This window comes from Poromitra crassiceps (genome assembly GCF_964638095.1).
Source record: "Poromitra crassiceps genome assembly, chromosome: 1".
Classification (NCBI taxonomy): Eukaryota; Metazoa; Chordata; class Actinopteri; order Beryciformes; family Melamphaidae; genus Poromitra; species Poromitra crassiceps.
In genome coordinates, this window is record NC_139623.1 from 71,529,577 (window position 1) to 71,546,547 (window position 16,971).

Here is a 16,971-nt window from a genome sequence, read left to right on the forward strand (position 1 = left end):
CGTTTCACGAACACATTATCACCGGACGGGGAAATGTTGCCTTGGACACATAACAAAACAACACGTGGGGCCACCGAGTAGCATAACGTAGCATCAACGTTATGTTTCCAGACTCACCCGGTCTGGTCTGTACCCGTGTCATGTGACTACGTTATCAAGCAACAGGCAGGAAGTTAGGCGCAGTGCCACCTAAAACAGGAAACTGGGTTGTTTTGCCTTCAGAGTAAAAGCATAAATTGTGTCATGAGAAAAAAATATTTTTTGAGCTGTGCAGGGCAACAAATTGTTAGAGAAGTATAATAGTATTAAAAATTCAAATCGAAAATCTAATTTTGAGAGAAAAAAATCTGATATAGCCTATATATTTTTTTTTTGCTGATCCGAAAAGCCAAACCACAGTCCCCGGAATCTCCAGGCACATGACGAAGAGGGGAGCAGGAACAGCATCGCTGATGTGTCAGAGGATACAAGGCACCAGACAGAAATGGAAGGCACTCAGGATACCAGACGACCTGAACAGAACACCCACGCAGGAGTGGCTCGGATGGAACGAGTAAACTGGCCTGCCGCAGCGGCAAAGAAGGAGTGGGAGATGTTTGATCACGACGTAGACCAGGTGCTGGAAACGACTTTGGCAGGAGATGTGGGGAGGAAGCTCAAAGCGATGGCTTCCATCATCTGGAGCATAGGTGCTGATCGCTTTGGAAAGAAAGAGTTGAAAGCCAGAACAAACATCCAGCCCAAGGAAAACAGACGCCTGAAGGAGATAGCAATCCTTAGAGGGGATCTGCGGAGGCTGAGGAAGGCTTTTCGGGAAGCATCAGCAGTGGAGAGACTAGCACTCACAGAAATTCGTGACAACTTGAGGGAGCGTATTAAGAGCTTGCGAAGAGCTGAATGTCACCGCAGGGACAGAAAGCGACGGATGAAGGAAAGGACAGACTTCACCAAGAACCCATTTAAATACCTGTCGAAACTTCTGGGCGACAAAAGATCAGGGGAGCTGAAAGCGACAAAGGAGGAGGTGGAGGAGCACCTTCGCCAGGTCCATAGTGACTCCAGAAGGGAAGACAGCTTAGGCAATATGGAGAAGCTCATAAAACCAGCAGAACCATCCATCCCCTTCAGAACTGAGGAACCAAGCTGGCAGGAAGTGAATACCTTTGTCAGGAAGGCCAGAGCGAAATCAGCCCCAGGGCCTAATGGCATTCCGTACAAAGTGTACAAATATTGCGAAAGGCTCAGGAGACGACTTTGGAAGTTACTGAGAGTGGCATGGAGGAAGGACTTCCTTGCTGACAGCTGGTTGGTTGCAGAGTGATGCTTCATCCCTAAAGAAGAGAACTCTGCAGGAATCAAGCAGTTTCGTACCATCTCACTCCTCAACACTTAAGGCAAAATCTTCCTTGTAGGGCTGGGACGGATCACGGATAATCCGTGACCCGTACGGATCACCCCCCACGGTTCGGCACACGGTTGGGAACGTCGTGGTCCGCGGACCCCCCCCCCCCCTTTCGTTTCATTTAACGTTTAACGTTAGTGTATGAGAACGCCTGCAGCGCAGCCAGACACAGACAGGCATCATCATGGCAAGCACAAGTGAGCTTCCTCATCCCTTCGCTGTAAAGTCTCTCTGAAGGCTGTGGCTAGTGGCTACTAAAGACAGCAAACTTATTTCAACACCTCTGAAAAAGCACAGGAATGCGAGCAGCGTGTTGCGGGCTCCACAAGATAAGGAGAGCGCAACACACACACGCGCGCGCGCGCACACGTTTCACGAACACATTATCACCGGACGGGGAAATGTTGCCTTGGACACATAACAAAACAACACGTGGGGCCACCGAGTAGCATAACGTAGCATCAACGTTATGTTTCCAGACTCACCCGGTCTGGTCTGTACCCGTGTCATGTGACTACGTTATCAAGCAACAGGCAGGAAGTTAGGCGCAGTGCCACCTAAAACAGGAAACTGGGTTGTTTTGCCTTCAGAGTAAAAGCATAAATTGTGTCATGAGAAAAAAATATTTTTTGAGCTGTGCAGGGCAACAAATTGTTAGAGAAGTATAATAGTATTAAAAATTCAAATCGAAAATCTAATTTTGAGAGAAAAAATCTGATATAGCCTATATATTTTTTTTTTGCTGATCCGAAAAATCTGTGATCCGTGGCTCAAAATCCGTCACGCGATCCGATCCGTGGGTTTTCTGATCCGTCCCAGCCATACTTCCTTGGGATTCTGGCAAAGAGGCTGACCACCTACATGTTGGACAATGGGTATATGGACACATCAGTCCAAAAGGGTGGAGTTCCAGGGGTGTCGGGCTGCCTTGAGCATACCAGCGTAATCACCAAGATCATCGAAGATGCAAAGAGAAACCATGGTGACCTGGCAGTCCTGTGGCTAGATCTGACGAACGCCTATGGGACAATACCCCACAAGCTGGTGGAGTTGACGCTGAAGACCTACCATGTCCCAGAGCGGTACCAAAAGCTTGTGCAGTGCTACTTCGACAACTTCAACCTGCGTTTCACCTGTGGAGACTTCACCACCGACTGGCAGAGGCTCGAGGTGGGCATTCTCACGGGCTGCACAATCTCTGTGATTCTGTTTTCCGCAGCGATGAACCTTCTCGTCAAGTCAGCAGAGAAGTCGGGGCGCAGTGCTGGCAAGCGGCATCCAGCAGGTACCTATAAGAGCATTCATGGATGACCTCACCATCACGGCAAAATCAGTACCTGAAGGAAGATGGATCTTGGAGGACTTGGTTGAGCTCACCGATTGGGCAAGGATGGAGTTCAAACCTGCAAAGTCGAGAAGCTTGGTACTGAGGAAGGGGCATGTCCAAGACAGGTTCCGTTTCAAGATCAATGATACCATCATCCCAACGGTCAAGGAGAGACCGGTGAAGAGCTTGGGGAAATGGTACAGGGCGGACCTTAACGATAAGAAGAGTGTGAGGGAGATGCTTATCCAAACAGACACCTGGATGACATCCCTGGAGAAGAGTGGCCTACCTGGCAAGTACAAGGCCTGGGGTTACCAACATGGGGTACTTCCCAGACTGCTCTGGCCTCTGCTTGTTAATGAGGTACCTGTCTCCACCGTTGAGGGACTGGAGAGGACGATTAACACCTATCTGAGGAGATGGCTGGGTGTACCAAGAAGTTTTTGCTCCATTGGACTGTACAGCACGGGCAGCAAGCTGCAGCTGCCAGTAACATCAGTGGTCGAGGAGTATAAAGCAACAAAGACACGACAGGCCATGATGCTGCGAGACAGCAAGGACGAAAGAGTACGCCAGGCAGGCATCGTGGTCAGGACAGGCCGCAAGTGGTCAGCCAGCAGAGCTCTGACAGAGGCGGAGGATCGACTACATCATGCTGACATCGTTGGGATAGTAGCCCAGGGCAGGCTTGGACTGGGTTGCTCAACCAGATCGAGCTGGAGAAAAGCTGGCCCAAAGGAACAGCGTAGCATGGTGCAGAGAGAGATCTGTAAGGCTGAGGAGGAAACCCGGCATGTCAAGGCTGTAGCCATGAAGAAACAGGGCAGCTGGACAAGGTGGGAGGGCGTACGAGAGAGGACCCTGACCTGGCAGGACATCAGGAGCATGGAAGGACATCGGATAAAGTTCTTGCTGAGTTCCGTCTACGATGTCCTGCCTACTCCATCAAACCTCCACACGTGGGGGTTGGTGGAGAGCCCCAGCTGTACACTCTGTGGGAGGCCAGCTAACCTCAAGCATGTTCTCTCATCCTGCCGGTCAAGCTTGGCAGACGGGAAATTCCGCTGGCGTCATGATAAGATCTTGGCTCAGTTGGCAGATGGTGTGGAACAGGCAAGGAAAAAGCCTAAACAAGTTCACACCGGGCCCCGCTTTATCAACTTTGTCAGGTCAGGAGAGAGTGCTGCAGCAGGATGGAGGAGCAAAGGCATCCTGGCCTCAGCAAATGATTGGGAGATGCGGGTAGATCTGAAGAAGCAGCTCAAATTCCCAGAGGAGATAGCCCACACTAGCCTCAGACCGGATATCGTCCTCTGGTCTAGGGGTTCCAAACAGGTGGTGCTTATAGAACTAACAGTACCCTGGGAAGAGAGGATAGAGGAGGCATATGAGCGTAAGCTCAAAAAATATCAAGCCCTCATCCTCGAGAGCCAGGAAAATGGATGGAAGGCCTGGAACCTACCTGTAGAGGTCGGCTGCAGAGGCTTCCCTGGGCAGTCGCTCTGGAGATCCCTTGGACGGTTGGGGATCGAAGGTGTGGCTAGGAAGCGGCTGGTAGGCAACATCACCAAACAGGCAGAAACAGCATCTCGTTGGATTTGGATTCAGCGGGAGGTGAGGTGGCAGAGCCAACCTGTCGATGGACCAACAGCATAGAGTTGGGTGGTGGTCAGCGGGGGTAGACCCAGGACGCTGGATCTGCTGTCAAGCCCTCCCGATGTGTCATGGGCTTAAATTGACGAAACATCTAGAAGGGAGGGTGCCCATCTGATGACCTGCTGTAGCCACTCAACTCTTGTCCAGTGGAGGTAGGCGGCCAAGTCCAGACTTGGCACAGGGATGAGGACGCCCCTGCCTAGCACAGTCCCGCTGGTGCCTGAAAGGAGGAGGAAGGAGAGGAAAGAGCGATGCCACGGGCTCACAGATGGTGCAGGGCAGAGTACCTGTAAAGGTGGGCCAGTTGCGATGACCCTATCGTATTTTCCATATATCATTATTCACTGATGATTTTTTAAAATCAAAAATCACATTGTGTAAATCAATTTTTTAAGAGTCCATATCGCCCAGCCCAATTTACAATTGAAAATCTAGCCCACTTTGTAGAAAATACCAAGATATATCATATTTCGCCATACAGCCTAAAAATACTGAGATATGATTTTTGGTCCATATTGCCCAGCCCAGTGTTGGGGCTAGTAACTTGTTTTAGTACTAAATGACCATGTTAGTTTTTCAATTATTGTAATCTGTTAGTAGTTACATTACATAGAAGATTATTTTACTCACTGACTTTTTCATGTATATTGGAAATTTGGTTTAAAGTCATGGAAAAGTTATGGAAATCCATTGGTCAAAATGTATATGAACCCTGAAGGGTTAAATTGAGCATTTATGAGATATTTCAAAAATATCAAGATATATATTGTGTATCGCAAGATATTCTTTAGAGGCCATATCGCCCAGCCCTATATATGATATATATTATTATCTCATGTCAAACAGAAAGTTCAGCCCTCACCAGTGCCTCGTTGGCCAGCCGCGCCTCATCCTGCAGCTGGAAAAGTCTTCGCTCCATCTCCTCTTTCGCTCTTTCTGCTTCCTCCCTCATCTGTTTCTCCCGTGCCAAGATTTGACGCTCCACCTAGAGACGGAAAGCCAGCACAGTACACCCAATCATAGTTTTAATCGAATCAACAATGAAGAATTGACCATAATCGATAATCAATGAGCCAACGGGTAAACAAGAAGATATTAATGATTTCATGTAGTTTCTATAGTATGTATGCATACATCCTATCTAATAGGCCTTATGCTGAAGGTCACGTGACCAAAGCAGAATACGATACTCTCAGCTTCCGCTGCCTAGCTGGGCTCGCTGTAAACATTGAATTGACGGCGGTGATATACTGTAACATGTACAATCACTAAGATCACATTTGTTTTTACCGTTTTAATTTGATTATCCTTTTTGAATATGGCTCTATTTTATACAAGATGCCTCCAGGAGCTACCAAAGATGAGCATAACTGATGTCCATTGCATATAGGGTGACTAAACTAAAACTCGTGTCACCAAAATGGATTTGGAGTTTTAAGCTTTATGCTTCTTCATATTTGTCCCGAACAAGCATAATGGAACGTTACTTATGTTATGTCACTAGCTGACGCTAATCTGATAGAAAACTTGTCACTCTGCAAATATCTGATTAAAGGTTATTTGCTAACATTAACTAGCTAGCATTAACGCTATAACGTTAACGTAGATGTCCCGAACAAGCACAATGAAACCATACTTATGTCACTAGCTAACACTAATCTGATAGAAAACTTGTCACTCTGAAAATTTTCTGATTAACGTTACTTGTAGCCTATGTTTGCTAAGGATAATCAAATCAAAACAGTCAAAACAAATTTGATCTTAGTGATTGTACATGTTACCCATGTTACAGTTACACTGCTACATTAAAGGGACATCCGTTTAGGGCATAAACAAACAAGGCTAGGTCTAAACCTACAGCCAGCGCAGAAAAGCGTTGACGAGCTTCTTGGTTGTAGCAGGCAGCAACATTGTTAATGTGGAGGGCTGTCGGTGGCAAAGTATGAGGAAAGCCCTAGAAAATAATTATTTAATTATGTTGGTCTTGTTAACATATCCCACAGTGTGCACAGTGCACACTGTGGGATATGTCACTAAATGCTTTAAAAGTGAAAATCACTGAGGAGATCCTGGGTGTTGGGTATCCAGACAGCTAACATTGCTGGCTGCTCTGTTTAAGTTCAAACTATAGCCAAACCCAAACCTGCTCTTAGATGGTTTAACATTAGCTAACAGACAGCATAGCCAGATTGTCAACACATTTTAGCGATCTTGAATTCCATGTTGGTTAACCTAACAGAATCTGCTTGATAGTCTTAGTTAGCGGGATGCTATCTAACGTAGCGTTGCTAACATTACACGTTAACTAACGTTAGGATGTCATTGTCATTGCCATCCAGCTAACATTAGCCAGAACTACTGCTGCAGCTGTAGCTTCGTCTCATGCATACAAAACCATTGTCTGACACATTTTAATTCCATCTGTTTTGGAGTCTGGTCATGCCAGCGAGCTAAACCAGCTAACGAAGCAGAGACGCAGACTGCGCTGACCGGGCTCCACTCCTGTGTTAGTTAGCGATAATAACAAGATGACTTCCAGTCGGATGTTTTCAAAATAAAACGATTCTGCACAAGTATAAAGCACACAGAAGCCATTGAAATGTTTTCTTTTGGTATTTCCATGCCTTTCTGTGTGCATGATGCGGGGGGAGAGATTGACAGCGCGCTGTGGCACACACACTCAGTCATAGCGTGATCAGCGAGAATCTGTTTTTGACAACTCAGAAGTCAGTTGTTTCATTTTGTTGAAATATTAGTGTCAAAAGGTTTTTACAGAGGACATTTTCTCTCTTCTTCTATATATAAACTTAATACTGTCAACAGTCATTAAAAAATCCCTTTTTTTGGAATAATGTTATAAATCTGATACATCTGACTGATATGTGAACAAACCCTTTTGTTACAAGGAACTGAAAGAGAGCTGACCTTCTTGCGGGCCTTCTCCTCTTTAGCTTGCGCCTTCATCTGCTGCACCTCAATAGTGTCCACCTTCCTCCTCCTCATGAAGAGGTCATGGTTACCGATGCACAACTGCAGGATCTAGGAGATGCAAGCAACACAAGCCAGTGAATTTCATATTTCCTCTAGCAGTTGAGCAGAGCATAGAATCGAGTTTACACAGATAAGCAGGTGACCAACCAGTTTGTTGACTCGCAGTTGGGATGAGTAGAATTTGAAAACATCTGTCTTCTTGTCGAGAGGTTTTATCGTGAACTGCAATGTGAAAACAGTTGTAAATGTCAGTTATTTTTGCACTATTGACACAATGACATTGGCACAGCTTCTTTGCCATTACACCAGAGCCCATTAGTGTTTAGAGAGACCATTCCACCCCCAAAAGGACACACGTTTGATCCCAGCAACAGTCAATAGCCCCTATTACACAGCCTGTGAAAGCCGTGATCTTTGTGGGATTTTTACACCTCGCCCCCTGTGTAAACGTCACAGGGACATTCACTGTATTCACACTGTATTCAACTGCTGTTTGTTTGCACTCACTATCTACATAGGCTAGGGGTGTCCAAACTTTTTCAAATGGGGGCCAGATTACCGTAAATTCCGGACTATAAGGCGCACCGGTCTATAAGCCGCACCTTCAAAGTTGACTATTTTTTTCTTATATAAGCCGCACCGGACTATAAGCCGCGGGTGTTTTAATGGTATTTTTTGTTTTTTTTTACAGTGCACACAGTGTCCGCGGTGTGGTGAAAAGAGGGCAAGAGAGGAAATTAAAACAGAAGTGGATTTATAGTTAGAAAGAGTGCTAAAGAAGAGAGAATTCCGTTTTTTATTTTTTTATTTTAGTTACTCACAGTACTATTGACCAGTCCAACTCAAAAGATATTCGGCAGTTTCACTTTGAGCTCTTGTTCCGCCGCTGTCCATCAATGGTTATGACGAGTCTCGCTGGGTACAGTACGCCAAAGCGATATCCATTGACTTTAAACTTTTCGATGATGCTGTTGTATGTTGCGCGTTTCTGTTGCACCAACGCGGAGAGGTCCTGCCGGACGAAAAAGCGCGTACCCTCCCAGGTGAGGGGCTTCTTCCCCGCAGCCTGGAGGATGAGTTGACGGTCGGGCCAGCGGAGTAGGCAGATGAAGATGGCCCTCGGTGGCAGGCCGGGGTCTGGACGTGGCCGAGGCGCCCGGTGTGCCCTGTCCACCTCTGGTGGTTTCTCGCCTTCCTTCAGGTCCAGGATGTAACACAGGATTTTGCCACGAAAGCGTCCATGTCACCAATCTCAGCTCCCTCTTTTACATTGATCAGGCGAATGTTATTTCTTTTACTCCTGCTGATTAAGTCATCAACCTGCGTGTGCAGGGGTTCGATTTGTTTTTGCATTTTATCCACTTTCGGACTCACTGTGTTGTTTTTGTCCTCCAGTGCGCTGATGCGCTTTTCCGCATTAGAAACTCTGTTCGCTTATTTTCTTTAGTGAGTGAGTGGATGGACTTCTGCACGTTTTCAAACTTGTTTTCAAGCTGCTCAAACCTCTGAGCGATGTCGGACTTAATCGATAGTGTTTCACGGAGTAAAAGTTTAGCCCAAGCCGTGTATCTCCAGCCTCCAGCAGGTGAGTCATTTCCTCATTCATGGCGGTGAGGTGATTGCTTCGTCTTTTTCTTTCTGCTTACCTGTGTTGTGTTATGTTATGTTATGTTATGTTGTTAAAAGAGGGCAAGAGAGGAAATTAAAACAGAAGTGGATTTATAGTTAGAAAGAGTGCTAAAAAAAGAGAGATTTTTTTTTTTTTTTTGAAAAAATCCATAGATAAGCCGCACCGTTATATAAGCCGCAGGGGCCAAAAAAGGCCAAAAAACGGGAAAAAAGCCGCGGCTTATAGTCCGGAATTTACGGTAGATCATGTGAAAATGCCAGGGGGCCATGTGCTTCTCACATCATATTGGTTATAAAAAACTGAAATAAAAAAATCACATACAAATGTACTAGAAAGATTTTGTTTACCATCTGAAAACATTAGTTCTGCATGTGCTGTTCCTACTTGGTGCTTGTACAAACTGTATGATAGTGCAGTCATCATTAGGTGAGGGGAAAAAATGCAAATTGAACTTGCTTGATTAACCAATACTGTGTGGAGGGCCACATATAGTGTATTTTGAGAGACAAGACGAGGGCCACTTAAAATCAGTCCGCGGGCCGCAATTGGCCCCAAGCGTGGTCGGACAGTGTGTGTGTGTCAGTGGACGCTGATGGCAACTTGCAGACGCAGCAGTGAGTGTGTGTTGTTTGGACTATTTGTCAGTGAATGGATGATGCTGCTGCTGTATATTTGGACATGTTTCTGGTGTCCGTGGTGAGCGGACACCACTAGTAAGGTCTGATTGCAGCCCTGTTTGCAGGCGCTTTGCCCTTTGATCTGCGCTTCAGTCTGCCTCTTTTCTTTTTTCACTCTCGTTCTCCACTGCCTCGCCTGCTCGCCATCGGCTCGGAGTAACGTTGATAAGATAAAATACTAATAATGTTAAACTGAACATGAGATGCAGTGATATTGTCGCACCAAAGCACATAGACACACGTAGCCTACAGACTTTTAAAAGTGAGCCTCCCCCCGCACAGCGACTTTCATCCCCGCCGTCATCTCCGCACACAAATCTAATGGCAGTTTAAATATAGCAAACATGTAAAATATAACGCAATACTATAGCAAGACTGTCTGGACAGCGTGACAATGCTCTTCTAAACACATAAGCTACTATAATATATTTCCCTGCATCTCATACTGAGATTAGATCGGCATTAAGTTTGGACAGACTGGAATGGATTGCTTTCATCCTCCCACAGCACTGCAAGACGGACAGGTAGGACGATTAATTACAGCCTCTGACTGACAGCGGCGCAAAACTACGCTATAAAAAAAAAAAAAAAAAAAACTCTCGTAACGCAACTTTTATTGTCACACGAACACCACAACACATGCATGCGGCCACAACACACTCATGCTGACGGTGGCCGGTGAAAAGTGTCCTCTGCATTTAACCCATCCAGGCATGTCCTTTCCTCCGGGGGGCAGGCCAGGAGCAGTGGTCGCTTTCTCGTACAGCGCCTGGGGACCAACTTCAGATGTTGTCGTCACTGGTCGGATGACGATGACGATCTGATCTTCTGCATGTTTTTAGTGGGGGGGTTATATACGGAGAACCCCCTGGGGGAGCACGGGGAGAACATGCAAACTCCACACAGAGAGAAAGGCCCTTACGACGAGATACCCCACCTGGGCAGTAGGCACTGAAGATATGGGGGGGAACACAACGTTTTATTCATCGGTCATTGTGCCTGCCTACATCTACATATAACATTACTCTTATGGAGCTGAGCACAGAGTAGTTTTGCATGCCAGGCGGCGCGGCATGTGGAGGATGAGAAGGGAAGACGAGATGAGATGGATCGGGGGATGGGCGACGGCGGGGAGATTTGTAATTAAAGATTTTGGTGGCGGGGCTCGTTGCGGATAGGGATGTTCATTTTGAAAATTTTCCATAATCGATTATTGGTGAAAATTAACGATCAATTATCGATCATATTAATACTATTTTTTTTTATATATATATTTTTTTTTACAAAATGAATGCCTATGGCAGAAAATACGAAAGACAACGTGTTCTCCTCAATGAACTCTTTATTTCAATGTGTCTCCTCTCCAACACTCCTCTTAACACATTGAGTGCCAGCGACGCCAAATGGCGTCAGGAGAAATTTACCGTAGGCTGCCAGCGACGCCAAATGGCGTCAATAACTCCAAATTTATATTTTGACGGGGGGATGTCGATCTAAGCCTCTTACATCGCCTCTTACAATATGGGAGCTATTGAATGTGTCTAACCTATTTTACAGAACCCTTAGGTGGCGACAGTGCCCTCCCGATTAGACAAAGGCCAGGAGAAAAGAGAGAAGAAGTCATGAGGAAACGGAATACGGAAATCGCATCGATATGCTTGAAGCATAACGTTAGCTGTGCCTGTGAAGAGCAGTCATCTGCTGCCACAATTGAGCCCCATCCGTGTCCGCTGCGATAGTCCATCCATATGATTTAGTTGCCGACACGGCGACACCAGCGTCTTTCTGAAAAGTTACATTATTCTCAGCTGGGAGCCGAGGACACGCTGTAAAAAAGCGGGGGATGCAGGCAGCGGACTTTTCAGTGCAGATCAAACTCAGAGCAAACCGCAGCAGAGACACTCGACTCCTCCCACCACGGAGGAGGAGGAGGAGGGGGGTGGGGCACGCAGGGCACTAACAGCATACAACCATTGACAGTACACACACACCCAGGCAGCAGCAGGCTCGATGTTGGCCTATGTTTACATAAAGTTGTCTTGATTTCCAACTATTTTGAAGGTCCATGTGAAGAAGATAAAACAGTGCAGGACATGTTGTGTTTTGAATATTGTTATTATGTTACACATCAAATGAAAGCTTTCAATGTGTAGTTTCATAAAAATAAAAATAAAGGTGATATCTTGTTTCCCTATGTAAATAGAGACTTCAATATCCAGCATGACCCCATGAAAGTGAACATTTTGATGTTAGACCAAGCTGTTTACTAATATTTGTAGAAAATAAACTAAACATTCTTTTGACATACTTTTTCCCGCAGGTAAACTAGACATTCTAACCTTTCATTTCAGCTATAGCATTTTGTTCAACTCAAAGCAGAATTCATTCTGTCGCCTTTCTAACATAAAGATGTGATTATCTCAGAAACTAATTTCAGCATGCTCTTTTCGGTCGAAAACACTCTTTTTCAGAGGGGTGTATTTCCAAAATGGAACGGTTTATAAACACAGTTTTTTTTTTAAATGAAACAGAAGGGTTCAAAGTTTCATTGAGGCTATTGGTTGTCCATATAAGAGGAACACAAAAAATGATATGGCTATATTAAAATGCATTGCGGCCTATGTGGCACAGTACAGCAACCTTTTGCCCAAGGGCCGTGGCACTCAAAGTGTTAACTCATTCACCGCCAGTTTAGGACTGCCAATATTTAGCACAGGCCAAAGATTTTCATAATTGTTGGTCATCTTTCAAGACCCACAGTAAATTATCTATTAGCACCAGAGTGATTTGCAATACCTCAAAATGAAGATGTACGTCTCTGGGTTCACCAGGGAAAAAAAAGTGAGCTTTTAGCATGTTCTGTACTCTACTTATAGCCATTTATATACACCCTGTTTTCACCCAAAAAGTCTCTGTGAGAAAAGAAATTGCAGAAAATGGCATTTATGTACACAGCACACAATATCAGGCAGAACTCGCTCTCAATTCTTTTATTTTGAACTGTATTGACATCAGACATGTAAATATTATTCATTATGACACAAATGACAAAAAAAAAAAAATATATATATATATATATGAAGTGCTTTTTTTACATTCAACAATACAGTTTGCTCAGTGTGAGTGAGTGTACAGACAGACAGACAGACAGACAGACACACACAGACACACGCACGCACGCACGCACACACACACACACACACACACACACACACACACACACACACACACAGAGAGAGAGTTCTCTCCACAGCTGCTGCTGGATCGCACCTCCTTCCCCCTCCTTCCCCATCAGCGTTTTGCCTCCTCTGCTGCTCGTTTCCCTCCTCTCGCTGGGAGGAATGCTGCGACACGACACAGGCTTTGGGACCAGGCGCTGCTGTTACCGGATCGATCATGTTCGTCACGGGTTTGACTAGGCAATCCAGGTTCGCCCTGCAGCAAGGCTGGCACATAGGAACGGGGTCCAGGGACCAGGATCGATCATGTTGGTCACGGGTTTGACTACGGCGGTTTCGATGTCTGCTGCTCTGCAGCAAGTCGATCAGCTCTGCAGCGCGGCGAGGGGGCATTTCAATGGCGTTTCTCCTCTGCAACAAGGAAGCGCGTTTCCTTTCCACCTTCTTCCTAATTTCAAACAACAGCTGCGGTATGTGTTTGATAACGTGCTGTCGGCTTGACTTTGAGGATAGGGACCCGAAACTATGTCACAGGCTGGGTAAGTGTTTCAACTATGCGCTGCACTCATAAAAACAAAAACACGTCAAACACGTCATTGGCGGGGAGGGCTATTTCTGATAACACGTCAAAGACGTCATTGGCGGTGAATGAGTTAAACAAGGCTGTTCATTACATTTGGTGTTTACTTTGCAGACTGCACGTTTGCATGTTTAACTCTTAAACAAAAAATATGTGCGTGCTTAACGCAGCTGGGCCACACCTCTCTTACTGTAGTCTTAATTCAAATTATATAACCGCATCTTGAACAAGCTTGTGATGCTCCTTTTTATTCGGGTTCATCTGTTGCTGTTTGGCCAGCAGCGCGTTGCTTGCCACAGCGCTGTGATTGAAGTGGCTAACGAGTTTGCCAGCAGCAGAGATGACACGGTGCAGGTATAGCGCAAATCCATCGTTAATGGCCAACTGCAGCGTATGCGCAAAGCACGGAACAGATAGCCAGTTGACTCTGGTGGGGTTGTTGGCAGCGGTGATATTGGCGGCGTTGTCGTGGACGCATGCTTGAACCTTGCCTTCAATTCCCCACTCCTCCACAGCTTGGTTCAGCTTTTCAGCAAGGTGGTCGGCTGTATGGCGGCCTGGCAGGCTTTCAGTGAGCAGGACCACTGACTTCATTTTCCAGCCGTCATCAAAGAAGTGACACGTGATGGTGATGTAGCTTTGGGTGGTCAAGGCGGTCCAGCAGTCAGTGGTTAGCGCAACACACTGGGCTGTGGCTAGCTGGTCACACAGCTCTTGCTTTCGCTTTACAAAGCGCTTTTCAATCCGCCTGGTAATAGTGCTTCGTGAGGGAAGCTCATACGCTGGCTCAATCACGTTCATCAGGTGTTGAAAACCGTTGCCCTCAACGATATTTATGGGCAGCATATCTGTCTCGATGAGGTTGCATACGGCCTGGGTGATTTTTTCTGTACGCCGGCCATCACATCTCCTCCCCGCTAACGCCGCAGTGATGGTGGGCTGAGACGACGACGAGGCGGCGGCGTCATCTTCCTGGTTAACCAGGCTCGGATGTACGCTGTTCAAGTGGTGAATCATTGGCGTCGTAGTCGTGTTGTACTTATAAACTACATCACAGTTCTTGCAATATACGACGTCGTCTTTTAACTCGAAATGGTCCCACACAAAACTTCGCCTCGCACGCTTCATTTCCTCTGTTGCTGTTCTTCTCAGACCCCCTTCTCAGTTCTCACTGCAGCGCAATTAGACCACACCCACAGAGGTGTTCTGTTCATTGTTCTCTGTCTGTCCAATTGCGCCCTCTCCTGGTTGCAACCACGTAGTGAAAATCAAATTTGATAGTTTCAGCCATTTTATTTGATACAAAAAAAAAAAAAAAAAAACGATCCAAATTCCACAGGATCGATTCCATTCCTTAACGATCAATTATCGATTTTCGACAATTGATGAACATCCCTAGTTGCGGACATCAGAAACATGTTTGAATGCAGTAGGCTAGTAGCGTTTGTTAATGGTCTGGTCTGAACACACACTCTGCTCAGTCACACTGCTGCGTCGCATCTCTGCTGTCAGGGAGCAGCCACACATGGGGAGCGGGGGCGATCGAGATCGGCTAGGGAAAATCAATCGTCATTTCAGCCAGTGAGTCGGCAATATACGATCCATCGCCAATCGGCACAACCCTACTGTACCACTTCCTTTGGTGTTGCTGGCTGTACAATAAAAATACTGTAGATTTTGTCAGAGTCAGAGACTGACTGGAACCCCAGCTTAATCACCAGCGACCGCCACATCAAGTGTTCACTTCAAAAAATGCAAGTTGTTGTTTACAAAAGTCCATATAAGCAAGCGATTTTATGTTTGGCCATTTTTTTTCCCTTACTGTACCGAAAATGAACCGAACCGTGACTTCAAAACCGAGGTACATACCGAACCGTGATTTTTGTGTACCGTTACACTCCTAATAAACTGCTATGTGTACTGCTTAAGTGCCACCCTCATTTGACATCACTCTGGATCAAATGTCAGTGAAATGCCTAGTCTCAATTGGAGAGCTCCTACCAATCGTCTGGGGACTTCTTGTCCAAAATAGCTGTTTAGCGGCGGTGAGAATGGCCTCATATGAAAATGGAAATGACGCTCTCCCCCCGTTATCCTGCCTCGTGAAACAAACTGGAGATACAGCGAAGAACTTTGTAACACAGAGAGCACTTTTTAAAATATTGCGAATGGATGTCCCGAGCAACGTCACATTATTTGATTTTGTTTTATCTGTTTACAAGCACACAACTTCTGCATGTCACCGCCCCTTCTGCATGAAGACTGTGGATTGGTTCTGTGATGCAGTATTTTTTTTAAACTAAATTGTGTCCACCCAGTTTTAAGGACGAAAGCTGGGAGAAAGTCCTCAGTCTCTAGCTGAGTTCTCAGAGACAGAGAACTGACTCGAGGAAAATGCCTAATCCAGCATTAACATAATGTCAGATGCTGACATTAATGGGTGCCAAGCGGGAAAGCTTCTCACGTCAGCCTCCTAGTGGTAATTACAAGTAGGGATTTTAATTTATTTTTTGTAGCTCTGATATCTCCACAACCTGAATTGTGGGAGTCTGCAAGCAGCAAACATTGCAGTCCAAGGTAATACAAATCCTATATTCAGAGTAAGACCATCCACGCTAAGGATGAAAAGAAGTCATGTCTGCTGTAGCTCATTATAGTTATTTTAAATTCATAAATAATTGGATGCGGGCATTCCGACAAGTTTAACTGGTGAACGTTTCCATGGTGTAGCAACTAGATGTTATCCCATTACTTTGTTTCTGCCAATATGATGTGAATGTGCTGTGGCATAACATTTAGAATGTCAACTGTCTGAGTTCAGAGTCCATTGGCGGTAATTACCTCCTTCTCACTGTAAGAAATGTTGCGGATGCCACTCCAGGGGAAGGACTTCTTCGGGTTGAGTTTGCTGTTCGGGCTGTAGATGTGAAGACCCATAGCATCCACTCCAAGTAACAGGTCTGTGTCCCTCTTATTTTGCTGTCAATGTGATTGAACAAAACAGAGATAGAAAAGAAATATGATTGCAAATGCTTTTTTTTTTTTTTTTTTGCACACTTTTTGCAGTTATTAGATAGGACAGGACAGTAGCCAGACAGGAAAGGTAGGAAGAGAGAGAGAGAGAGAGAGGGGATGACATACCGGACCCAAACCGCATCGGCTGTGTGAAGGACCGAGCCCCCGTGGCAACCCGTGGTAACCTGGTGGCACGTTAGCCACCAGGACACCATGATTGCAAATGCTTGACGTTGCATTTTTTATAATACCATGTGAGGCTTAATTAAATTAGCAAATATCAAGGGCAGGCACATTCACTCACAGTAATGGCAAAGTAGCTGACCCCATACATCTCAAGGTCCTGGGCGATCTTCAGGTAATCCATCTCAGCCTCGTCCCTGTGTGGAGGGGGTGAATAATATAGAAGAGGCATATCAAACACACACACAGGGAGCCCTATCATCGTAAAAGCTGTATTTTTGCGCTTGCACTTGTTTAACGCCGAGCGCAGTGCAAATTGGGGGTGTGTCCA

General features: G+C 45.7%; 1 protein-coding gene across 2 annotated transcripts in view; it reads right to left on the minus strand.

Moving 5' to 3' along the window:
* nf2b (NF2, moesin-ezrin-radixin like (MERLIN) tumor suppressor b) overlaps positions 1 to 16,971 on the minus strand; it is an 85,931-nt gene that overhangs the window by 44,618 nt on the left and 24,342 nt on the right. For both annotated transcript variants that reach the window (XM_083649229.1, XM_083649230.1), the window contains exons 8-12: positions 16,762 to 16,837; positions 16,284 to 16,421; positions 7,524 to 7,598; positions 7,311 to 7,424; positions 5,248 to 5,370 (exon numbers count right to left, since the gene is read on the minus strand). In XM_083649229.1, the coding sequence (XP_083505355.1) occupies positions 5,248 to 5,370; positions 7,311 to 7,424; positions 7,524 to 7,598; positions 16,284 to 16,421; positions 16,762 to 16,837 (526 nt within the window). The remainder of the gene's footprint in view (positions 1 to 5,247; positions 5,371 to 7,310; positions 7,425 to 7,523; positions 7,599 to 16,283; positions 16,422 to 16,761; positions 16,838 to 16,971) is intronic.